The 27,569-nt window shown below is 39.0% G+C and overlaps 1 protein-coding gene across 1 annotated transcript in view; it reads left to right on the top strand.

The window, feature by feature from the left end:
• lrp8 (low density lipoprotein receptor-related protein 8, apolipoprotein e receptor) overlaps nt 1-14,703 on the top strand; it is a 166,082-nt gene extending 151,379 nt beyond the window's left edge. Inside the window, exons 14-18 of the mRNA XM_062424911.1 lie at nt 1,044-1,185; nt 4,527-4,679; nt 6,875-7,279; nt 10,896-10,964; nt 14,402-14,703. Of these exons, the coding sequence (XP_062280895.1) occupies nt 1,044-1,185; nt 4,527-4,679; nt 6,875-7,279; nt 10,896-10,964; nt 14,402-14,703 (1,071 nt within the window). The remainder of the gene's footprint in view (nt 1-1,043; nt 1,186-4,526; nt 4,680-6,874; nt 7,280-10,895; nt 10,965-14,401) is intronic.
• Nucleotides 14,704-27,569: the final 12,866 nt, after the last annotated feature.

Genomic DNA, 27,569 nt, shown 5'->3' with positions numbered 1-27,569 from the left:
AAAAAAAAAACATTATCTGTAACCATATGGTGACCTGGCCCATTAACTCTGCACTCATTTAGAAGTATATTTTTTCTCAGCATTGATTTGTTAGCTGGTTTGAGTAGTGAGTGCTGAAAGTGTCAGGGAAGGCAGTTAAAGTCCAGATGAAACGGAATTCGAGAATATCTAACTTCCACATTGTGAGATATTTCTGAGTGAAACGAGATAGACAGGCAGGACATAATGTTTGGAGGAATTTGATTTGAACGTTGAAAAGTTTGATTGATGGGGTGGATGTCATGTTATTATCGGATGAAAGTGGTTGGTTCAAGCCTATATAAGCACACATCTTATTTTGTTTTACAGAAAGAAAAATTGACTGGATTTTGATGCAAGAATACAAAGAAAATTATTTTTTGGCCTATGTTGTAAAATATGTGCACAATGACTGGAAATGTAATCTAAACGGGTTAAAAACGTATTTTCATTTCATCTAGACTTTAATGCAGCACACTTGTCATAATATCAGTAATTCAGTCTATTTAAACCTCTCCTTGATTAAGATGCAATGCTTTTAACCTTACTTCAATAAATAATGTTTTAAATGGGTCCTTCAAACCTGTCATTTCTCAAATTAAAGCGTTAATTAAAGATACCCCGGGCATAAAACATCTTCTAAAAATGAATCTATCCTCTAGATTTATTGTACATCCACGAAACTAAGTATCATCTTTTTAATTAAAAAGGACAATTACAGTAGCAAAATATCCTCACACAAACAAAACCAGGTACATTTAAGTGTATATGGGTTTAATCAAACAACCATAGACAGGATGAGCAGCCAACTCTGTGACAAACAGCAAAATTTCATCCCCAAAAAATCTATAATGCAATATTTCCCAGGGAAGTTGAATTACATGGTTTCTGTTACCATATTTACAAATGATATGCCCTGGATCTCGGGGGCATATTGTATATGAATAAGTGTTTTGTTCAGCTTGTAGTATCAGCATGTATATATGTGTCTTTTTTAACTTTCTTTTTTCTGTCTTTCTGTCCAGGATCGTGTATATTGGACAGACTTGGAGGATGAAGCGATATACAGCGCCAACCGTCTGACGGGGCATGATGTGGCGAAGGTGGCAGAGCACCTCAACAACCCCCTGGACCTGGTGGTGTTCCATGAACAGAGGCAGCCCAAAGGTAAGACATGCTGGAGAAGTTCTTTAGTGAACAGTTTGATATTTGGCAGCATTTTCTGGTGCTTTTTTGTTGGTAGGTTAATTTTTGAGTATTACAAGGGTAGAAAGATCAGTGTGTAATCAGTGTGAAGATATACTATTGTATCGCAGTTATGGTGTGATTACCAACACTTGTGGAGATTTTACTGCTTTATAAAGTGGAGGATTGAAGGCTCAAAACCTGAAGCCTCAGTAAAAAATAGTAATATATGAAATCAAGATTATTTCTAAATATCCATATTTGTTTGTTTAAAGGCCACATTGGCCCTTGATTCACCAAGGCACGTGCTATTTTGTCTGATTAGACATCCTCTCAGGACTATATGGCTTAAAGGCTGTGTTTGATTTACAGCTCTCTCTGTTAGCTCTTTTTCACCTGTAAGGGCAAGACAACTTATACCTCCATCATTTTTATAGGCCTTTTTACAACAGACATTTCAACTTGCCATAGTAGGAAAAGCACAGGTGTTATCAGAACCATCAACAATTGCTCTGCTCAAGCCATGACTATGTGACAGTGGGTCATTATAGGCAATATCAGGACCCTAAAACTGAAGTAGAAAAGTCACCATTAACTTTATTATTGACACCTGTGCTTTTCTTCTGTGATGTGAAAAAGTCCTACACAGAGTGCACAGAGTTTGGAAACCTCATATAGACATGACATATTAGAGTTATCAAAATTATGACTTTTCTGAAAGTTCCAATATGTTCGACCCGGCACCTAATAATATGGAAGTGCCAGAAAACCAAGGGCACATCACATCAGCCAAAATCCAAGGTGGTTAAACCCAGTTTTGGGGATATAATGTAATTTTAAAATATTCTGCATTTTAAACCTTCACACCACCAACCGTGATCATACAACCTTCATGAGTTGTCAGATGATGTGAATCCTGAGAAGTCATTAACATGGGAATACTTAACTTCGCTACCATCCATCTCATATGAGGTTTAATCAGCCAGAATAAGTGGAAACACTTGTGTGGGTGTGCAGGATCTTTTGCTCAGTGTTGGTCAGTCGGCAGCCGTGCATAAATGGTATTTATTGTCCCATGAGGGGTTTTTATTTTGCAGTTTACACATGTTTATGTCCCAAACAAACAGATACTGTACATTCATACTACTGTATAGTAAAGTGATGTATAGTAATGTGATATAATCTACTTGGTTTCAGTCTTACTTAGTCTCAGTCCATTTACAGAACCATAAACAACAGAAACAGAAGAAAAAAATTCCTTTCAACATTTTACTCCGTGGATTTATCCATGTATAGAGCAAATGAGCCACATTAAAACTGCCTGAAACAATAATCAAATAACCTGATGTGTGTGATTAGGTTGATCGGCGTGCTGCGCATGTCAAATATTGTGTTTCTTACTTTTTTCTAGGATGGAGCAGTCCCAGGTGTGCAAAGGCAAACCTGTGTGTGTGTACATTAGTGTTTGACAATGAGCTGTAGCAATGTGCTTGTGTGAGTGTGTTTTCCTGCTTTTTCTCTCCTCACTCAGGGTTCAAAGCGGTCTTGCCTGAGTGCCAGGAGGGAACTAATTGCATTCTCTCATTAATAAGTCAAGAGTTCTGCTCAAAGAGATATCACAGAATTAAGCATGTTTTCTCTAAAATGCTAACAAAAGCAAGACGTAAAACAACCAGCCCTAACTAGGCTAAATTAAGACATACTGAATGAACTCTATCTGCCCTGTGAGGGTATTAGTGGTACTACAATATGAGTTAAAATGTAACCTTGATACACACACTTTGCAAGGTCTACTGACTCACTGTTTTCAGTCTTGCTTTTCATATCATTTTGATCGTCAGTGATTATCTCAATATACTCGATATGGAAAGATCATCATTCAATGATCTGTTACCACAACACACACATTCACACATTTAAATGCAGCTGCTTCTGTTACCCCGTGTTCAATGTGCCTTCATTTTTTGGCACAGTTCCTCAAAACAGTCACTTTCTACCCTCTCTTTGTTATGCTTTATTTATTATTTATATGTATATCTATTTATTCCCATCCAGCTGCGCTTTGAAGTCAAGGTTCCCTGTTTTAGTTCTTCTTCTAGATCTAAAGGGAAGGAGTACAGAAGGACAGGAAGGAGCGCTGGAGCAATCACACTTCTCCAATCATTTCATTTATTTTCCTCTACTGTCCTCATCTACTCTTGTTTCTTCTCCTATTGCCTCCCCATCCACCTCCTTCTCTCTCCTTTCCTCTCCACTGTCCTCCTATCTTTTTCCTCTTTCAACCTTCTGCCCTTTTTTCCTCCAGCATAGATTTAAATGTATTGTATCTGTGTGTCTTGGCATTTCAGCAACATGCGTTTAAACACAGAGTTTCATTACTTCTTAATATAGACAACAAGGAATTGAAGATGCATCGGCAAATTTAATTATACAGCTGTTCATATTACATACTGGTTATGCTGATATCATGTACATGAAGCACAAATGTATTCCTTGCTTATTAAAATCTTACTGTGTGTATGCGAGTGATGTTGCTTCTTCCCCCTGACGACAGATGATTCCTCTGATGTACCGCTATCTAAAACTACACACAAGACAGGAGGAAGAAGAATCGACCACAATCTGACCTAATTCTGGTGCTTCCCCATATGACAAGAGTAGCAATATTTTTGGAGTCTTGGATTAGAGAACTATATGTACAGTAAATGTTTCATTTGAGTGTAGAGATTTTTAAAAAGAAAGTTTAGACACCCCTTGTTTTAACCCAAACATCTCTTCATTAGACCTGAAAATAGGTCATAGAAGAAACAGGTATCTCAACAGGACTGTTTTTGCAGTTCACTATTTTAAAAGTACAAGCAGTTTTGACCCTGACATGAAAATATTCAAGACCATTGTTTTTAAATTTAGGGTGCAGTATTTTGCTAGTCCAGAGTTTTCTCATTGAAAACCAGGTACAATAAGCAAAAACACACTGAAGCGTATACAATTTTTTTTTAAATGCAACAAAACCTTCACTAAGAGGTTATGCTATGTCATGTCAGCCCAGTACTATACCGTTGTATAGAGCCTCAGATTATTCTTTGCTGTTTTTCTCAACAAAAATGTACATGCTGTGCCAGCTCACTGTGATGCTTTTGATGCTGTCCGGGACCCCCAGTTGGGGCTCTATCTTTAATACTTAATATTCTTTTTTTCTTGTAAACCTCTACGCTCATCACCCTGACATTTGGAGCAAAACAAATGAATTATTTATTTTATTTGAAAATCACATTTTCGCCAAACTATTTCAACTCCGTTTTTATTTCTGTGTGTCCCTCAAGCCCCAGACACCTGTAACATGGGAAGTCTGCCTAACGGTGGCTGTGAGTACCTCTGTCTGAAGGCCCCTCAGATCACAGACCACTCTCCCAAGTACACCTGTGCCTGCCCTGACGGCATGGAGCTGGGACCAGATATGAGGCGCTGCGCTATAGGTAAGTCAGTCACACTCTGAACCAGTAAATCACACAGTCCATGAGCACACTGTAGGGGGATTTTCCTTCTCTAGGCTCAAATTTAATATGACAAAGTGTTATTTACATGAGTGGTCATCTGCAAACCTTGGAGCAGTAGGTTATGGCATATCTCTTTCAGAACAGTTCATCACTCTATCTGCTAAGAATGACTGAGCAATGCGGCTGTCCTGATGGCTAATTAAAGGGATTATGCTGAGGGATGTCACATGTAGTATACGTCGCTGTAGACACAGTGACATGGACGGCAGAGGGTCGTCCACTAACCACAAGGTTGGTGATTTCATGGCTCCGCCTGTCCATGTGTCGACATGTCCTTTAGTAAGACACTGAAACCTAAGTTGCTTACGCAGATGTTCACTATAGCTGCTCACTCCTCCTAGTGTATAGAATGGGTCAAGTGCAGAGGACGAATTTATTTTCAATGTATGTAAATACTGAGAAATGACAATAAAGAATAAAGGCTGATGATGGAGTGCCAGGCCGCAAAGATATTAAACTGGTGTGGAGTTTCACTCTCCCAACACTGCCAAAAGGACTCCACCTCATTATTAAGTATTTATACATATCTATATTTAAATGTTCCGCTTTTAACTATTCAGTATATTGAGGGTTTCCAGCCTTATACATGTATGACTATGAAAAACATTTCCAGTGCCATTAAAGGCTGAAGTAAATATGAAGAGTTGCCATTTTGGTTTGGTGTGATAATGTAAATATTGGCCTTTGTGTCACCCATTACAAATATGATGTAGATTCTTCCCTCACCACAGCTACACTAAGACTAATTCATTTCTTTAATGGTTTTAAGAGTTTTATCTTCCCATACTGCTCTCCCCGCAAGTCTAATATTTGGTGAAAAAGTGCTGATTCCTTTTATTATTTATTAATTGTAAGTATATATTGAATACCAATATGAAGTTTCATTATTGCAAGAGTGGAATTTTCTGTAATCTGCTCCTATGCACAATCAGCTATTATGCTCATATTCACCTCAAAAACCAACATAAAACTATTGCAGCTTTTATCCCAATAAAATCTATTTGTACTCAACTTCAACTTTCAGCAACACAAAATGTTAAAAAGCTATTGTATCATTTTACGGTTGATTCAAAAGCTCACTCAAATTTAGAGAATTTGATACTATCCCTTACAGTAACACTGTAAGTGGGTCAGGGATTCTCCTGGCTTACCTGTGTGCCAGGCACACCTCCATTATTTGCTGCCCTTATTTCACCAATGTCTATCCTCTTCTCTACAGCCGCAACATTTGTTAAGTTGTTATCCTTAACATACCCGCTCTGTTTTGCAACTCATCTTTGCACATGTGAGGAAAAAGGAGCTGACACAAGGAAATGGGGGGGGGGAAATGATGATGATGATATATGTAGGCCAGCATTTGGAAAATTCCCCTGAGAAAGGATGGGAGAGAACATGGTCGTTGAGCGTGCACTCCCATGCACTGAATTTGTGCACTACCTAATGCAGGACAAATATTTCTGCTGAGCAGTTATATAGTTTGACAAAAATGACTTCTTGCATTATTTTTCTCCAACTGTCTGCGTTATGTAACTGTGTATTTTAGAGTAAGGCTTGACATTCAGAAAGGTTATGACAGTGACGGCATGTATGTTGTGCTCTATACAATATTGATGCACAAATAAGTGATCATCAGTGTTGGCAGAGTTGAAGCTGTCTAGAAGATAACTTTTTTTTAAATTGTTGTCAAAGTGATAGTTTATCTACATTTCCCTGCTGAGACCAAGCAGAGGTTTATTAGCCATGTTTGCTATTGAGTCATGATGATAGAAAATCTATTAGCGATAAAAATTATATTATGAAAATTAATGATTGCAGGCATAGCAACATTAAGTGGAAGAGTTTGATCTATGTAATGTGTAACAGCGGAACCCAGCTCATTTCTTTGTACATCAGTTTAATTATGTTACAGTACAATATATATATGATTTTACATTCATTAGCCATATTATATCAAGATTTTTCCCAGTAATTATTTTAATCATATCACCCAGATTTGTATGAAACTTCTTTCATCATTTTCATTAATGTACCACAACATGCTGTATATTGATGCACACAGCAGAAATACTACAAGAAGTTAAGAAACTCTTTATTGTTCTGTTTCTCCTATGCAGTTCGACCCAGAACAACCACGACGACGGCCGCTCCCACCACCACCCCTACCACCACCACCCCCACCACGACAACCCCCACCACAACCACTAGAACAAGCACTACAGCAACTAGCACAACTGTAGACACCACCACAACCCCACCCACAACAATCATCACCACTACTACTGCTGCTGCTGCTGCTACCACACTCAGACCCACGGTCAGGCGTCTGACGACACCGCAACGTCCTCAGACCCCCAGGAGCACCTCCACCGAACATCCTCGGATCCCTACTGCCACGAGTACAGAGACGACCAGCCTCAGCAGCACCAGGCAGACGTCTACATCCACGCACACACCTCTATTGGGCCCACTAGCCCCCAACAGCATTCAGAGAGAGAGCAATGCCAACCTTTCCCACAGAGGTAAGGAAGGAGGAAGGGGTTTATGCATAGAAACATGAACATGAATTTGTGTGAAGTGAGCGTACAATATGTGTGTTGTTCTGTGTGTGAAATTTCCCACTGTCATCACTGCCGCCACCACCTGTCATTAAAGCAGCAAGGGGTTTAAAACCTCTACTTAAATCAATTCCCCTCTTCCATCCAGCATCTCTTCCCCTTCGTCTCTCTGTGTGACCATCTGTTTATGTACTGTACACCCTTTTTCTCTCTCTGCTATTCTCTGTCACACACACTCACACACTCACAAGCGTATCTCTGTCTGCTTGCTGTCGGTCCCTCATGAGCAGTGTGTAACAGAGCTGTCAGCACTAACAAACGACAGTCCCCTCCATTTTCGCCGTCCACCTCTCATCACTCATCCTCGCTTTCTGACAGCCTCTCTCATTCTCTTTGTCTTTTTCTCTCTGTCTCTCCCTCCGTCTCTCTCTCATCCTCTCTTTCGCTCACTCGCGCTCTCTAAAACTGGCAGCATTCTTCACTCTCGCACCAATCAGGCTTTACTGACACGCCAGAAAAATACTGCTTTACAGAATGTTGCCCAGCTAAACAATGACAGTAGCATATAACAGCAGTAACAATGGTTTTCAGAACACAAAACCATGCTAAGACTGAAATTGTATTAGGAAACAGAGAAGAATCCTGGATAGTGACACAAAGCAAAATTGATAAGCTGCATTCTTGCAGAAATCAGAGATTTCAGATTTCTCTTTTAATTTTTGTTTGCTATCCCTGCCCTAAAACTAATTCTCTTCCTCCCACCATCCGATTTTCCCGCACTATTGAGATCTTCAAGAGTCATCTAAAAATACACTTATCTTCATTAGCCTTTAACTGTGCCTTTCTTCCTCATCGGGATATATAGATAACAAAAGTCCTCTATATAAGTTGCCTTTTTCACCTCTAACTCTTGAAAGTGTCCCAGTTTCTAGAAAAGTGAATGTGTGGTTCGTTTTGCTTAATGTATGCACAGGAACGATGATGAAAGTTAGAGTTGGGTGTGTGTGAGACTCGGAGGGAATGGAAAAATTAGCAACATACGGAAGGCAGGGAAATGAATAAGGGAAAAGAGCAAGGCGTAAAACTACAGAAGAGAGGCAGAGTAAGAGAGACGATAAAGAGGCTACAGAGGAACAAGAATGAACAGAGCACAAAAAGGAACATGACAGTCAAGCACTTGAACAGGGAGGATGGGAGTTAAAAAGTGACACACTGTTGGGAGCACAAACAGCATTTACCAGGATAAGAAAAGACGGGATGGAAAAGAGGCAAGAGAGAACGTGATTTTCTTGGAATTAGAGCGTAAGGCTGCTCCAGCTAGTCTCATCACTTTTGGGGACTTGGATTTTTCAGAGTTACTAAGAAGCAAGAACATGTTTCCTCTCGTCTCAGAAGTTGTCAGCCTCCTCACCACACCACAAGTGCTCCAGATGAGAGGTGGAGCAGACACGCATGATAAAATGGGGCATGAACAAGACGTGTTTCCAAACCCACAGGCCATGAGTTATAATTTTCAACTCAGTGCACACTGTCAAGTTTGCCGGCATCAGCTGTTACACATGTGCTGCACTGCGGCTGGCACTGTGGAGGGAGGATGGAAAAAAAGAAGAAAAGATAAACAGCAGCTGGTAGACAAAGCTCAAATGCATCTATGCTCTTACAAGTTTGAACTTTCTCTTCTTCATGCCAGTAATAATTGAGCAATCTTTCAGCAAAACTGTAGGAACTTTTTAAAAAATGCTGTTTGTTAACTGTATACTGTAAATAGTGCTATGAGATTAGCATTGATGGCTATTCATTCGGAGAGTAAAACAATTGGAAATTAGAATTGTTTGAAATAACTTCTAGTACATAGAGGACCAAGCAAATCTTCAGTGAATACTGACACTATACTAGAGATGCAATGACATAGATTATTAGTTGAATACTCGTTTAGTGGGTCGACAGGAAATTAATCGCCAACTATTTTGATAAATTATTGATTGTTTTAAGTGATTTTGAAAGATAAAAAATGTTAATTATCATGTTCCAGCTTCTGATTTCTGATTTTTTTTTTTGTCCTCTGTGATAGCAAACTAGATATCTTTTGGTTGTGGACTGTTGATCACAACAAAACAACACATTTTATATTGCGTCTTGGGCTTTGGATAACAGCGATCACCATTTCCTGACATTTTAAAGACCAAATAACTAATCCATTGATCAAGAAAATAATCTGCAGGTTAATTGATGATGAACTTAACCGTCAGTGGCAGCCTTATAACATAGATCCATGGCAAGTAGTTTTTACAAAGACAGCACAACAGACAATCCTTATACTAATATACAAAATACATGTATATTTAAACCGCATACATTTTATAAGCGTGTTCTCCACTTCCATGTTTATTTACTGTATAAAGTATACTACACTTACTGCTTTTGTCGGACGTTTTGTGCCGTACGGTATATATTGGAGCCAAATAAAAATAATGACATTTTCATTTAGGCATAACTTAAAATCCCTCTAGCAATAATAGCATTAATGAAATTGAGACTTTTTTCAGAGGTCTTTTTATTCATTTTCTCTCTCTCTCTCTGCCTTCACTTTCCAGGACTGCTCTTTTCATAACTGCTGCTTTAATAAGATTCTATTAATCCGCTTTTTAGAGCCTTAGGACCCATTTTACGTCATTCATACTTTAAGAAAAGCCAGATTTATTTCTGCTGACTCAGACGCTTCACTGCTTGGTCTGAAGTTGATCACCTGCTGTGTCTCTTTATGGATGTCTCTGCCTCTACATTATGTGGCTGTTGCGTGCGCATTTATTGAAGAGAATTTATTCCCTTAATGATTGATGTCTTAATTGTATGTCCCATCCGTCACATCCCAACCGTGCCCACACAGAGTCTCTTTTTACTACGAGCCTGCAGAACAGTATGCAGGGCCAGCACTGTGATCTCTTCTGCTAATCTTCCTCACTAGACTTCATTATAGCCATCTGATCACACTTTGGCTAATGGTTAGCCTGCTGCTAATAGGAGGGTGGGAAGCAGCATTAATGTCAAAGCTCCTCACCAACCTGTTGAGAGTGAGAGTTGAAGGAGAGAGGAGACTGATAAAAAATACTCTGTACAGCACACCATATATATGAAAGACCTGAAAACAAATTGAAGCAAAATCATCTCACCATAGTGAGTTCACCCTAAGGGTCATCCAATATGTTTTAAACCTCCTGTGGATGATATATTGTTTCTTAAATCCAAATTAGATTTTGAACGGTATTAGTACACATTTTGATGCATTGTTTTCTGGTATTCCATTTGCCTCCTCTTGTATTAAAAAGCATCTCATTGCATTTATATGGTATGATTTATCTGCATTTCATTTACACATGCAGTTGAGAAAAAAAAAAAGAAATCAGATGGATTCTCTGCCCTTATATAATGTAAATATGCTTTTCTAGGCTGATGCTTCTCTGCTGCAGAAAACGTCTGTTTTTCCCCCAGCAAGATCTTTGGGGAAGGTCTTTTGGAACAGAACCTTTTACTTAGTTTTTTATTTTACTTATGTTTTTGTCTCTCTTTCTATTCATCTTAGCTGCAAGTGATCACTACCTCATAGGTAACAACATCACAGTAGCTGTTCTGGGGATAGTCATTCCTATCGGTGAGTACTCTTGACTTTCTCGCTTTGTTGTCTTTGCTGCTTTTCCCTCCTTGCTTCTCCGTCTCTGCTTGTCGTTTAGGTCCCGCATGTTGTGTGTGTGTGTGTGTGTGTGTGTGTGTATGTGGGTTTTATGTGCATGTACATGCTTGCGTGTGGTTGGCCTTTAGAGTGTTTGTACTCCCACCTGACTGATTAACACTAGTGTATTTTTTATTCAGTAATAATAACTATTTCTGACTTTTGAACATTCCAGTTTTACAAAAGCCTCAGCAGTGATGTTTGAGCAGAAAATAATGAATAGTTTAGTCATTGATAAAATGTACTGAGCTGTGCTATTATTCAACAATAGCCTCGTGGCCTACGGCGAGAAAAGACTATTGTGATCCAATAAGCTCGTCAGTCAGCGGTGGCCAGGCCTTTGTAATGTGCACATTATTCCATTATTAATGAGATTTGAGCAAATGGGAAATTCAATTCATGTTTTGTCTTTAGAAATTGACCAGCTGTTATAACATTAAGCTCATGTTCCCAGTCTGATCATACAGTATGCTCACACAGCAATCAATCCAGTGCTCCGACCTATTTCTGTGACCCAGTGGACTGAGTGGGTGAATGGGTTACACACAGTTGCTGGAATCATTTTTTGAATAGAAGGAAATATCTTAAATAGCTGTAGTGGGAATTAGTTAGGCAAAATGGTTAGGTTTGCTTAGAGCAGAAGAAGTGTCTGACTTGGGAAATAAAATAATGGTTGGTTTACAGTAAACAAAAAAATTATAATTATAAAATATCATTAATATTAGGCCGCCACACAACCATATATCCTAATGAGAATACAAGCTCTTACAATCAAAGCCCAAATTTAATTTATGGGTCAATGACGTATAAGGATTTTCAACAACTCAATTTTAGAATAAAAAAACAAGCATATCTAATGCAGTAGTTCAAACATTCAGAATGTTGTGTACCTGAAGATTCATATTACAATTTGAAAGTGATTTTAGTGGGGGTTTTTCAAGATTAATTGGCACTGGCCTGAAAAAAAAGTCATTTGGTGCGACCATGATTCATCTTGAAATATCTTTTCTAAATAAAAGATCATCATTTACAAAAATTAAAAAAAAAATTCAAATACTTTGTTTCCAAACACTTTATATTACTGAAAACTTGTAAAAAAAAAGATGTGAAGCATGTTAAGTAAATTGATTTATTTCAAGATGAATCATGGTCGCACCACATGACTCTTTTTAAGGCCAGTGCCAATTAATCTTGAAAAACCCACTAAAATCACTTAATTTCAAATGTATAATATGGATCTTCAGTTACACAACTTTCTGAATGTTTGAACTACTGCATTAGATATGCTTGTTTTTTATTATTCTACAATTGAGTTGTTCTAAATCATTATACGTCATTGACCCTTATTCTATTAACTCTGATTAAAATTTAAACATATTTTACACATTTTATGGAAATATTTCATATTTTCATGGCTAACCTGAGAAATCTGCTGAATGTGCAAATGACCCTATAGTAGCAACATATGTCACTAATTGAGATCTTTTTCATCCCTAATATTGAATAGTGCGATAAGTGATGGGAGCTTTAAAACATTGTAAAGCAATTTTTTTTCTTTTCATTCTCAACAAATGAGATATCAGCTCATTAAAACAACCCCAGAGACTATTAACCCTTCTTCCCCCATCCCTCATTCTGTCCTACTGCCATTCATTGAGGCAGTAAATCCCTTCGTTCTGCATTTTTTGGCAGCTTTGAAACATTAATTATTGTTGGAGGTCTACAAGGGCCGGATTTCTGCACCCCAGTTCTCTGCTCACATTGACTAATGCACCACGCCCACCCACATCTCCACAAGGGGAAACAGCCCAACAATGATAATCAGTATTTAGCCAAAGTCGGGCTGTTATGCTGCTCTCTAATTGGAGTGAAATTTTCTAAATTAGACGAAAGCTGATGTTTTTTTAAACCAGTGAGCATTTAGAGAAGAACAAAGGAGGATCTGGGGTTTCCAGCCCAGTCAAACAGGGATCTCAAGTGCCCATCCAACAAAAGAGCAATTAGATGAGGCTTCCTTAGGGGATACTGGCTCAAGATCTCAAATGCTTCAGCCCCCTCTATCTCTTTCCCTCTTCGTGTTCCCCTGTCAATTCCCCTTCCCATCCAAAAAACACCAGTGCCAGGCAGTCTGCCGATAAGGTTTCATTTTTCAGCCCAGGCTAGTGCAAAATTAGAAGTCATAGCCCAAAAGTGCCACAAGAATATTATAGTGACGAGCATTAAGAAACATTGTTGCGTTTTTATTCAAAATAATGAATGAAAAAAATGAAACCCATGTGCATCAGTCTCTGAGCATGCATGTATTTATGTACCTTGGAGGTGGAGTTTATAGTGTGTATGCATGACAGTGCATGCAGGCATTCATTGTTGCAGATTGTGCATGTGCATTCATGTTTGTGTGTGTTTTTGATCATTCTGTAAGATTCAGACTGAGAGGGAATGAAAATGAATGTTCATATTCAGTACGAAGGCTCATTGTTTTTGGTTTTTAATAGATGGTTTCTCAGAGTTTCCCAAAGGGACTTAGACAACTGAGGTGGCCACCCCTATCCTGACTCATCTCATCTTGTGATCGATTTAGTTTTTTAGATGACAGCCTAAACAATAGCCATTAAATAAATGGTATTTGCTATGAAAAAGAAGTATAGTGCCACTGCTCCTTCTCCCTGAGGGCGGATGTTTTTTCTTTTCATAAAAATATTTTCATAATGTTAGCAGAGATGGTCTTAGCTATGAAAGTCCACCTCCATTGTAAAACCCTGGTAACACATGTTTTGTTTACATTTTATGTCCTCATACATTCAGAATTTGCACATTTTCTGATGCAAGAAGACATCAATAAAAGCAATGTAGGTAAAGTAAACAAGGTCTTCTTGTGGGAGGCACAGTTCAGAATATTCTGTTTGTATTAGAATGTGAAGAGAAGCCACAGACAAGCTGTTTAAGTGCTTTTAAAGCTTAAAGTTATCTTAAACAAAATAGTTTGAACCGATAATATAGTTCAATTTTAACAGGAATTTTCAAATTTTACTTTACAATAATTTTTTGCAACTTTAATATATCTTCTTTCAATCATTTCATGCCAACAAAATGTGGTTACCTTAAAAACAATTTTAACACAGTTGGAGAGTCCATCACCTTTTCTTTACCCTACAAACCTCCCTTACTGGAGTGCTGGTGATTATATAGGTATATATATTTGAAAAGTAAAATAGAAAATTATGAGCCTTCAGTACATGAAAGAAAGTGTGCGAATTGTGTTTGTGCGTGTGAGTGCTTAAAGCGCCGCTCTGTGTCCCCTGGGCTGTGTTAACGCTCCCGCCGTGTGTTGTTGTTGTGTGTGTGTTAAACACATGCAGTCCCTATCCTTGCCACAGTGGTCATCGGATTGCTCTGCACCGGCGGATACCTGGTTTGGCGCAACTGGCGGCGCAAGAACACCAAGAGCATGAACTTCGATAACCCTGTTTACCGCAAAACCACGGAGGACGACGACGACGAAATCCACATCGGGCGACACAGCGAGTCCATCGGTCACGTCTACCCAGCAGTGAGTGGCAGCCACAGTCAGCCATTCATAGCGCTACCTCTGGGGGGCGGCATTACAGACAGCAACTCTCACTGGTACTCAGGGGCACCTATGCTCTCCAGCGGCAAATGAGAGAAAGGAATCTTTGGAAGAAGAATCTTTGGGATATGGGAGGATGCGTAGGGATTTGCAAAAGCCCGTTTGTTGTACATGTACGCCTGGTGGAAAGAAAGAACAGGCCCGCACATGCACACTCCCACATAATTTTTGCAGTTATCACTGAAAACACCAGTTATACACTCATACAGTATAAGCCCTGCATCAGTACACCATGTTCGTTTTCACACTTTATTCACCTTCATTGACCATAATCATACAGTACATATATTTTATCCACACTGCATCTTTGTCGCCAACCTGCCATCCCTTTTTTTTGAAAATTGTGTGAGTTTTTCTGGTTGTTGAAAGTGTTTGTTTTCTTACCGGAGGACAAATTTTCTCATGAGAGCCCCATTTGCTGACAAAACAAATACCATCTGTTGGTTTACAGAAGCAGCTGATGCAAAAGTTCAAATTTTTTACGAGTCGATAGACATCAGCAAGTATTTTACACAAGCTAGGATTCAAGCTAGGACTTCTTTTTTTTTTTTTTTTTTTTTGCCAAAAGGGTTACCCAGATATTAGAGGGACATTAAGGCTTATGTAATTAGTGCTGTCTTTATGCAGTGCAGTATGTGCAAGCTTTATGGGGGGTCTTCAGCAGTGGCGTCTGTTTATTTGTAGAACAGAGATGATTTTGGTGTTGAGATGTCTGAGAGGACGAGGAACAGTCGCTCTGTAGTCACCTCAGGAGGCTGACTGACAGCACGGCACAGGATTACAACATTCTGCAAATAAATTGGATTTTTAGAGGGGATAGCAACATCATGACTTGCCCTTCTGTAAATTTTATTTTCTGTTACAGCTTAAATAAGACACAAAAGATAAAAAGGGGAGCACAAATCAGAGCCAAGGACGGTCCAAAATAGAGTTACTAACTGATATTCTGACTCGAGTGCAGTTGCAGCAATGATGTATCTCCACATTTCATGAGTGGCAGACTGGAAGAGTTCCCATTGATGTACATGCATTTTTGAGAATCACCGTTTGGCTTGAAGCTCAGTTTTCTAAAAAAAAAAATCGGGCGACAATGCCAGCTGTGATTTGCACTCAAATGTGCTTAAATGAAACAGCAAAGAGGATGTCATCAGGCTGCTTCTGCCATTTATTCAATATATTTGTTGTTTTAGGTACAGGGGAGCAAGCCAGGAAGGAAAGGGCAGCCAAAAAGGATTATGGGGGTGGGGCGGGGGGGGGGGGGGGGAGTCTAGTGCTTTGATCGGTTGGCATGGTAACACAGATTTCTTTGTGTCCCTCCGTAGAGAAAGGAGGCAAAGAATCCTGGGTATCATTGGCATGATGACAGGCTGGAGACACACACTCACACACACACATGAAACAGGTGCACGACTGAGTCATATTAAGATTCAAGGTCGAAGTAACAACCACCCTCAGTGAAGAGCTGCAGAGAGGGATGATATTCTCTCTGGTCTCCCCGTTTTATTATCAGCTTCTGTACTGATTGTTTTATATTGTCTTTCAATCTTTTAACTTATTTTCCTCTCCTCTCCTTTTCTCTCCTCTCCTACTCTCATTGTCTTATGGCAGCATGGCAATTCAGACAGCCAGAGAAATCAGGTTGGCATTATGTGGGCCAGATATTTGCAGCCGTAGGCAAGCATCCTGCATTTCTCACATAGGAACAGCCAGAGATGGAGGGAAGGAACAAAGAGGGAAATGGGAAAGAGGAGGTGGAAAAGAGGAAGAAGGTCAGGGAAAGCAGGAAGAAGTGAAGACTGTGAGAATAAGAAAGGCGCAGAAGAATTTTTGGTCTGGGTGGCATGTAGACTGGAATCTATCTCCTTTTCTTTTGATTTTGTTCCTTTGTTCTCCGTCTATCATGCCACTGCGTTTCTTTTTCTTGTTTTCTATCTCTCTCTCTCTCTCTCTGTCTCTCTCTCTCTCTGTCTCTCTCTCTTTCTCTCTTTCTCTGTCCCTCACTCTCTGTCTCTCTACCAGCCTACTGTGGTAACAGTCTTTTTTATCTGCTGTTTGCAGCGCGTGGCACTCAGTCTGGAGGATGATGGCTATCCCTGAGGGGGGATGCAGCCTGCCCCCTCTCCACAACCCACCCCAATCCAATCCTGGCCCCTCCTCTCACCACAGCCTCCACACCACTACAATGAGGCCAGTACAGCACCGAGGAGAAAGAGAAGGAGTCCTCATTTTACCTCCCCTTTTTAAGGAGCAGGGATGACATGTACATCTTGTAAATCCCCCTCTCTCTCTCCTACTTTCTCCACTGGAGTAACATTACTACCACTACTAGCCACTACTACTTATTTTAGTGCTAGTTTTTAGTGCTTGTGCTAGTAGCCTCTGCTCCACTCCTCTCCTCTCTCTCTGCCTCCTGCTAGCAGTAGTGGTGTGTAAAATGCTGCTCAATGATTTTGTTCAAACTAACTCCATTCAGCTGTCTCAGTGCACATTGTAAATGTGCCACCGTGCAAGGTGAAAGAGCCAGCATGCATTGTTTTTAATTCCTTCTATTATGACTATTTATTTGTATGCGATTGCTGTTGTAAATATGAAATCAGCATCTCTCAGTGTGCAGTTATCAAGGCAGAGTTTGCAAGGATACAGTTGGCAAGGACTACATTTTCCTTCATAGTTCCCCTTATATCTTGAGTTGACAAGACGGGTGTTTTTTTAAAAGGGGGGATGTCATGCTTTTTCACACCCAGACTCTCAGATTCCCCTTGACATACTGTATATAGGCAGGCAAAGCTAAATATAGCCAAGGGGAAAGGAGACAGAAAAAAGTGATTGGGCTGTCTGCATGTGTGGAGGTGATTTCGGGTTGAAAGAGTAAGGGAGGGGGCTTTATGTGGAGGGGAATGGGGGAATGGGAGGATTTGTGCCACCAGAGGGTAGTGCCTCAAGGCAAAAAGCAGCAGGGCAGAAAAGGCAAAGGATTATGGGTAATCCTCTCTCCTGATATCAGAGGTATGCGCACAGTCGATAATGAACTTGGGATTGTTCACTCATTTTGGGTGGGTGTTAGGACTTAGGGTGTTTTTGTTTGTTTTGTGCCATCTGCCATTAATATTGTAGAGGTAAAACCCCATTTTCATACAGGTTAGAGAGTTACCAAAACACCTTCTTGAGATGAGATTTGTAAATGGTGGAGGTCACATTCAGCATTAAAAAGCAAAATATACCAATATAAGAGAAGAAGAGGTTTTTATTTGTAGATTTCATTGTTTCAGAAATCTAAAAGACTTATTTGGCTGGTCAGAGATGTTCTTTAATCATTGAGTCTGTATACATTTAAGTGTATATTTGCATACCTTGAACTGTAGAAATGAAGTATGAGAAAATGAAGTACATGTTGAAATGAAGAGCCAGTTCCAGCAGCTTGTAAGGCTGTAACGATTCCTGATTACAAGAAACAAATATCAATAAATTAGAAGATTCATAGTAATACACACCTACCAAGTGTGAGGTCTTATCTGTGTTATATTTTTTTTAACTATAAGAACCTTAACACTACCTACAATACTAGATCTGAAACCTTCACTTTTCCTTTGATTAGACATAACTAATTTCAAAACCTAAAAATAAGTGTTCGATCTAAAGCACCCCATAAATATCGAACTCAGTGTTTGCACAGCGCTGCTTTTGGTGAAGTAAAGAGGCGTGGGTCTTTACTTCACCTTTTAACGGTGTAGCTGTGAGTTTTTTAGATGAGATTCCTACTGTTGCAGAGTGGTTGTAAGTAGCCCCATTTTGTATGAAGAGATGAGTAATACGCTAAGCCTTCACTGACTGAGCCAAGCACTGATTTGATTTGAAAGCTGGGTATAGAGGAAATGTGTAAACCAGCGTAAAGAGCTGATCTTCCATTGGCTTGCCACAGACATGCTTCCAGCCCATTGAATCAGATGGAATTTATGCCCAGTGAATATCGCAATAATTGCTTCGAATGTGTCGTAATGGTGAATTACTAGAAGTCGTTACGACAAGTTAACATGATAGCTGTTGCCAGTTGTAGTGGCAAAACAACAACTCTGCTATTCTGGGTGTCATTTAGTCTCTTCAAAGTGGATAAGCTCATGGTGCATTATATAAGGTATAGGGCTGTTTTTGCTTGGCTGAATTACACATACAATGCCATTCTTCCATTCTTAGAATGATAAATATGAGAAGGGTCGCATTTCAGCTTCGTTCTTTTCATAAACCATACATATGACTGAATAGCAAGCAAAAAAGCTTACAGTATAAAGCAAACATGAAAGTCTTCCAATTTGACTCAGCGAATGTATTCACACAACAATACAGACAATTTGTTACACAATCAAAACACAGCTGATTACTGATAGTTATCACTGTTGCCTCTCACTGTGTCTTGGAGAGGTTGGCTCAGTTTAAATGCTCAGGTAACCGCAGGGGAGGAAGAGAGACAAAACAGACCAAGACAATGGTAGGCAGGATATGTGTGCCAGGATTGAGACTAAAACATATGCGAACAGGTCCCTACTCAGAAGATGAATGCCGGGTAATTTATTCTTCCAGATTTCTGCTGATGTTGTCTCGCTGTTTTCTGACACTCCCTTCCCTCATCATCCTCAGAAGAACAGTACCCTTCTCTTCCCAGTTTATGATGCACAGTGGGTGATTTGTATACACTGTATTTGACAAGCATTACGCTTGACAGGTAAATTGTAGTCCTCTCCAGCATTTTCCCCGGCACTGCACTCCCCTATGTCTACCTAACGAATGAGGATTGAGCACAAGGGGGATGCCATCTCCCTTCATCTTAACCTTGCACTGATGAATCAAAATGAAATGTATTATACGGTAGGGGAGACTGTGACTCAGCTCAGCATGATCCTGGACTGGTTTGCTTGGTTTCTTCAGTGGTTTTTAGGCAGGATTTAGGATGCACATGTATGGAACAGTTTAAATGGATATAAATGGCTTTAATATCATTAGAAAGTATGTCGGTCATGGGAATTATTATTGCTCACATTTTCATTTGGTCCGATATCTTTGTGAATTTAGCCCTGGTTCGCGTCGGCTCTACACCATACACTGTTCTTTATGTCCATGTTTGCTTCAGGTGTAGTGGAGTCCCATACTGACGGTTTGCAGTTAGGAGAATAAATTGCTTATTTATTGAGGTGACTGAGCGTGGCACTGTAGAAAAGTTATCATTGCGATGGTATGAAGACAGATTGGCTGGTCCACTTTGTGGCCACCTTGAGAACAGCCGTCTCCACAGAAGGACACTGAGAAAGTCCCGAAAGTCATTCATCATACGTAGTAATTGTTGTGGTAGTAAAGGACATGCTGTGACCGAATGCTTTTCTGGACAACTACTGAGTTTTGTTCCATATTTACGGGGATCACACAGGAGCCAATCAATGCTTTGAGGTCAGCTTCATCATAGTTTCAGAATCGGTAATCCCAATAAACAACAAGCTGCAATTATATCTAGTACAATTTAATAAGTATAATTTTGAGAACTCTGCCACCATGCTGAAGATGAATATTAATGCACTGTATGAGTGTTGGTGTCTAATTATTCATTTATTTTAATACAGGTACTATGTTGTATAGGTATGTGTGTCTCCAGTTCGATTTTTTGTTAGTTTTTACTTGAAGACTTGTCAGTGTTAACCTAGTAGTTAGTGCATTGGAGAACATGTGCAACATTATATATTGTACACAGTTACTAACACTAACTACTGGGATATTCCTAACAAATTGAAATGTGTACAGTAATGTGTACATTACTTTGACAACAGGTCAAACTGAATTCCATCCATAACAAAGCTCTTTTTGATGTATTTAATGGGAAATATATTATGGTGTCAGCTGATCATAGCAAATCCTAACAGCCGTAATAACCCATAATCCAAAATAATTGTATGCCATAATTATAGAATTCCTGATTCATGCTGTTGCTGTTGCAACTTTCCTTCCTCTCTGCACTCTTCTAGTTTGTGTTCCCAATCGTAAAATCTGATCCACACTGCTTTAAACAGGATGCACTGAAGGCTCTCTAATATCGCTCACATCTCTCCACTGCTTTACTTATGCAGTGTAACAAAAGCAACGCTACTTATGAGGCTTGAAGTCTTTCTTTGCTTATTATACTACTGAATTTTTGTTTAAAGGGCAAAGTCAGCTTTGCTTTCTCAGTCCATTTTCGTTTCTTTTGCCATCCCATCTTCATCTTAACCATCAACATCTTTCCTTTGGCAAGGGCTTTCAGTCTTTGGGTAGACAGACACACACTGGAAAAACGAAAAAGAAAAAAGAAAAGAACGCTGGAGGAAATTACCTGGAACCCCACAAATAAGAAATAAGAAAAACCCCAGAGCTGGAAAAAAAAAAACTTCTCCCGACCGTGAACCAGCGAACAGGCGAACAGGCATGCTCAGCCAAGAGAAGCTGCCCCCCCGGCTACAGTTTTGGACTGTGAAAGGAACCCTCATTGACTCTACTTGGCTGGCATTTAGCTCTTGTTGACCCAGTGACTTTCCTTCACCAACTGGTTCCTCTTATTATCATGTGGTTTTTTGGACTGTGAGTCTGTAAGTGAGTTGTAGTTGTCACTCTCTTTTTCTCCTTGACAAACCATTCCCAGTTTCATATTTGATCTACTTGATGTTTGATTACTTGAAGGGCAGTGTTCAGTCGCCTACATTTTTCTACCAGTCAGTGTAAAATGAAGGTTTGGGGGAAGAAGAAATCTGTGTATGTAAATCTTTCTATGGGTTGGGTTGATGATATACAGGGGCAACATTTTGATAATAACAGTTCTGTCGCAGGTTTGAACAATATTCACTTCAACAGGGAGAGTGAGGTGGGCAAACATTGCAAACATCATCACTGACACTAATGGCTCCAGTTTGGTTTGCAAAACTGTCTACCTGCATTTTCTCAAAATGCTGCTGATGTGTTATTGTCTACAAGGAAATCTCAAAAACCATTCGGAGCTCTGTCCATTCCACAGCCATACGACAGGCATTTTTTTACGCTGTTTGTTGCACAAAACTTTTCAAGAAGCCTTCTGCACTGTGTAAAGAGATAATGTTCTTAGGAGGGGAGAAAAAAGGGGGGGGGGGGTGGTCCAATGGTACAGTCCAATGGTTTTGAATCATGACTTGTAAATACGTTTTCATACAGCAAAAACTTTTTGATAATGTTTTAAATGTATCTGTAAAAAAGATGTACATAAGCCTCTGGGGTAAAAAGGAGTGTAGACTATATATGAATTTATTTGTACACAAGAGCACTGGATTTCTTTACTACTTGATTGTAACTAAAAATTAATAATCTGCCAAAGTGTTTTTATTTTACTTTTCTCTCCTGTCTCTTCCATTCATTTGTGTTTTTGCTTTTTAACAGCATTGCAGATTTTTAGTGTTCATACTGTATCTAATTCTGTTGAATAGTTTTGTTATCGTGTGTTTTGTTTTTTTTAAAGAAAAAAGAAGAGGGGTTATCATTTTAATTTATTGGTGCCTTGTTTTGTGCTCCTGTATACTTTACTCTTTCTTTCTCTTTTTTGTGTTATGTGTCTGCGGGAAGGCGGGGGGGTGAACTGGTGGGTTGTTGAGGGAGGGGGGGGTTAAAACTTAGCATCTTCTGTACTTACATGGAATATCTGTACTGTATGCCAAAATGGTCACACTCACGTTTCTATGAAATCAAGCTGTTGATAAATATCTCTATATATTGATATATTAAATTTATAAAAACTGTCCAACCTAGTGTTGATACTTTATTTTGTTTCCGTCTCTGTTGCATCTAAGAAACCTGGAAGCTGCATTCTTTTTTACCGAGTAAACACAAATCTTTAAAGTATTTCATTATCATTTGAGGAAAACATAAAGATTTGTAAATTTACACTAAAGTATCCCAATTTCAGTCCCTTCAAATTGCAGGTGCTTTGATTTTGTCACTATCATCACTTACCTACACCTTTCACACACTTTTGACTTACTTACAGTAAATCAACTTGTTTTTGAATCTGCAAGCTAGAGGAGCGTTTGCCATAGTGCTAACTGCCTACTTTTAGTAGGTTTGATCAATGAGCTGTAAAAATATTATCATTACCAGGCTAATCGACATAAAAACATTGCTGTAAGAACATATACACATTGTGGTAACCACAGAGTTAAAAAGATGGAAAGATGTATCTATTTTTATGAGGTAAAGCTAAATCTATGTATAGATGATGTTTCTGCCATTTGAATATGATGTGCAAATCATATAGCTTTTTAAAATGTCAGAGTTCTCCACATCAACCTAAAATATGCATTAGACTTATGTCTAATATGGGCAAGTCAAGTTTTATATAGCCCAAAACTACAAGTTTGTCTGCACAGGATCCAACACCCTTAGACCTTCAATTAGGAAAGAATCCACAAATCACTGTGTGCACTCTGTGCCAGATGATCTGGTAAGTATCAGTATTAAAAGAGAAAAGATGAAAAAGTAGTATTGGAGTGCAAATGTAACAAAATAAAACACAATGAATGGTTAGCTGGCATAACCAGGGTTTATTTTTGGAAATACATAAGGTGAACATCCTAAAACTGTTTTATTCGAGATATTCTGATAATTACACAATTCAACACAGACTAGTCTTTTTTTTCTGGAATGGCAAAAGGCCAAGACTACATGTAGGTAAACTACAAAAGCCAGTATTTTTTTTTAAAAAAGTGGTTTGGGCCTCCCAAATCTGCAATTTTTGTATTACACGTTTAGCCTCAGGCACCACTCACACAGAGCACTTGCTCCTGAAAGAGCTCATTCATGTTATACAACAGTCAGTATAAGACTCCTTTCCCCCACTAGTATATTTATCTGCCAAAATGCCCAAACTGACCTATCATCTCTCACTTAGAGGGGGTGTGGAGGGAATCTGTCTTGTATGTTCCAAATCAACCCATACTTAAGTCTCTCTTCTGGTCTTTAAATCAGTTGAAGATCTTTTTGAGCAGTTCAGTTTAGCTAAAAATCGGTTTTGGCAGCTTAGTCCATACCCTGTGGTCATGCTCAAGGGTACAGACCTTTTGGACTAGAGTCCATGACTACATCACAGAAAACGCAGGGTTATATTATGAGTTCTGTCCTTGTGGAAATCTTCAACCCACAGCTCTTATTGGTAAACAGATAATAATTAGGAAGTAGAAAGCTGTAGAAGGGCCATTATTTCAGGGATGGATCTTAGAACTAGGTAAGGTGGCAGTTTTTGGGAGAATAACTTATAACCTAATAAATGAGGTAGAAAATTACAGTAATGAATAGGGAATGATTCTGCAGTTTCACTCACTACGGAGGTACCAGTGAACACAGCTTTCTGAGTATTGGGTTGACAGATTTCATTAAGTGCCAGGGTCATAAAACACACCAGGTATACTGGAAATGTTCACTATTCAACTCAGACTATAATCAAAGATTGTGAACAAGCCTTCATGGGCTGTTTGCTGACATGCATTAACATTAGAGTGGTAAACTCTTGTCATAACATAGATGTTTTTTCATGTGTTTTTGCAGGACTACTATCCGAGTTTTATTTTTCTTGAGCATAGCATCTAATTCACACAGTGGAAGTATGCCTGAAACACTGGGATGAATAAGGTCCCAGAGACAGAGGTGATTTTGGCATCAGCCAAACAAACATTTGATGTGTTCCATTGAAAGTACATAAAGATGACACCAGTACCCTCCTTGTTGTATTTATTATATGTCTTTCTATGTTCCTCTACTCTCCAGAGAAAAAGACAAGTTGCAGTAAAAGGAAGGAGAAAAAGAAGTAAGAGGGTAAAATGCTGTAGACTGAAAAAGTAACAGGAGACAGGGGATGTGTGTAGTCCTTGGAGAGTTGGGAGGAGTGACAGTTCACTGGGGGTTTGATAGATGAGCCGGCAGGCAGAGCTGGCTGAGGATATGGGCGCTCTTTGGCCTATCCATTGTTCCAGGGTTCCTGTTGCTCTTCATTGAAGATTCAGCCCTGCCAGTGTACTGCGCTGTCATATCCCTGAGCATTAGAGAAGTGGAAACTCTGGTTTCGCTGAAGATTCACGACAATTGAAGGACTTGTGGTGGATCAAAGGGTTATGGTTTGTGGGTTATACACTCTGCTCTGTAGAGAAAGTGCGTCGCAATCTACTGTAGTTTCTTGACAGAGAAATTTATATTGTTTTCACTTACAGATTTTCTCCCAGTTACAATAAAAGAATGTAAAAAAGAAGCCTTCACAATGTTTGAATATGATCTTCAATTTTAAAGGGCTTACACCAATGCCAGAGGTTTATATGTTAGTTTTATGTTTCTGTTAGTTTTTAAAAACACTTAAACTGTCTTAAAGTAAAACATACAAATGTTAGTCCTAAAGTCATTCATTTGTATTTAATTTCTCATTAGCAGTTTTATCATATTTAAGGAAAAATATCTGCGAATTGCATGTGTATCACTTCAATCTGCACTAGCAGAGATGTCTGTATATAATTTACTGCATTATGCAAAGTAATTTAACTCAATAAGAACAAAAATGTATTGCCATTACTAAAGAGTAAACAGTAGTTGGTGCTTAACCTATTCTCTGTGGTTTTAATAAAACTCATAAAAAGCAGGGGGAAGCTGTGAATTTATAGATCTGATGCAACACTTTTATTTCAAGTTCTAGAGATTAACACTTTAGCACACTGCTTCATTGCACATTATTGCATGTGTTACATGGACAAGTGTTTAAAATCAGAGCTCTCAGACCAATCATCCTGAACATAGAGGCCAAACATAGTCAGGCAGACCTTTAACAATAACAAGGCCACATGTCCAAGAACCAGTAGAGGTTGTTACAGCCTCTCTATGGACTCTGTTTCTGTATTCAGGTTGATTGCCTGGAGCTTTGAAAAACCTGACACTATGTGTGTCAGTCAGATGGTGGTTGGGTGTTTTTCTGAAAAAAGCAGTATGCAGAAATGTTATTTTTCCAGAACTTGAATGTGTTATGACTTTGCAGCTTTCACCTCCTTTCTTTGATGCCTGTCTATGAGCCAGCACGTTATTAAAACATGTATGTGAATCATTTCAGTTCTTCCTTTAAATAAAAACTATGCATCTAAATATAGACATACAGTCATCTCAGGAAGCAAAGCAGCGAAGAACTTTCACAGTACTGACTAATCGAGTCTCTCTGCTGGTAAACGTGACCACCACTTCTTATATCAAGGTGTTGGGATGCCTCTCAAACTCAACCAGTCTTTTTAACCTTTTCATGGCCACTGGAGGCTTATGTCAATTTCAGCAATGACCACAAAAAGGAAGACACCTACAACAAATTCATGTGACACTACAGAAAGAGGGCAGAAAACTGTGAGCAAGACCTTCAAACGTTGGGAGAGCATTCAGACAGGTGTTTGCATGTTAACCACAGAACCATTTTTGCCGTTTACAATGCTCTACCACAACAGTAATCTATTTCCCTGTTTGAGCCTGTTTAAAGTCCCTGTAGCAGTTCATTTTTATAGTGCTGTGGTGACTATCCCACCTCATTCCTCTACAATAGACCTTTATCTCTCTCTCTCTCTCTCTCTCTCTCTCCCTTTCCCTCATTTCTCTCCCTCTCAGAAACTATTTTCCTCTCCTTTGCTAAATGGAGCTCATGTCGGACTCTATTAGTTAACATTTGGAGTTAGTGGGGCATCCAGGTGGCTGAGTGCAGAACATCTCGCCTCCCCACCTGTCACTTAAAAATGAATAAAATATTTGGGGAGCCTGGAATGACAGCCCTGCTCATGAAAGTTATTTGAAAATAGCACAAGTTGACCGCAGTGGGCTCGCCTCTTCCTCCCCAGAGAAAAGTTTGAAATTGTGGCACATTAGGTACACATTTCAATTAGTTCTAGTATAAAGGGTACAAACACACACACTTTTATGAATTTGCATTAGGTTTAAATATAAATATTTAGATCAAGGTAGTAAAAGTGGTAAGACTAGTAATAAATCTATTTATTAATTTAAATGACATTATAATGCATTGCCGATTTGTTACTTTAATGTCCAAAGTCATACCCTCCTTAATTCTAACCTTTTACCCCATAAATTACACCTACATAAAAAAAAGTTTCACTGCATCCTAATACCACATTATAATTTACTGTAATTTATAATGTGGGAAAGACGGCCCCCTTTTTGTCAGCCTATCAGAATTGTGCGCCTCCACAGTTGCTGGGAGGAAAATGTGATCTCTGATTGGTGAGCAATTTCAAATGACAAATGATAAATCGACCAATCATATTCATATTTCCCTACTAAATATATGGGCGTTGTTGTTGCTACTTTATGACAGGTTCAGCTAAGCCCCCATAAATTTAAAAAACGAAGTAAATGTCAAATAGATGTTTCCCAAAGATGATTTGTGTCATTTAAGTACAGTTCCTATCATGCTGAGTTTATCCAACAGCTAACTTTTTTCTTATAGCCTACATTTGTTTTTATGTATTTGACTATAGCCAATATACAAGGGGGTGTGGCATACTGCGTAAATTTGGTCTCTTAGGCAAGATGGCAGCTCCTGGAAAGGTGATATTTTGGCTTCACTTTTGCACAGCAGACACTAATGGGAAGAAACAGATAAATTAAGCCAGGAGTAACCATGGCTAGTGAGGATTACCCATGCCATTTTCAAGATTAACTTGAAAAGTTGGAGTTAATGGGCCAAAGAAGACACACCAGAGCTAATTTGGTGCAGAAAATAAAGTTTTTTCTTCAGCTCCAGGACTTCCTTCTCAAGTTACTTTCAATAAAGCAATCATCAAAAGATAAGTTAAGTTTTATTAAATCTAATAACGGCCGCCGTGCCAATTTATATTTTT

This window comes from Scomber scombrus, chromosome 8 (assembly GCF_963691925.1).
Source record: "Scomber scombrus chromosome 8, fScoSco1.1, whole genome shotgun sequence".
Lineage (NCBI taxonomy): Eukaryota > Metazoa > Chordata > Actinopteri > Scombriformes > Scombridae > Scomber > Scomber scombrus.
Note: the sequence above shows the minus strand (reverse complement) of the source record. Positions and strands in the feature narration are given on the sequence as shown.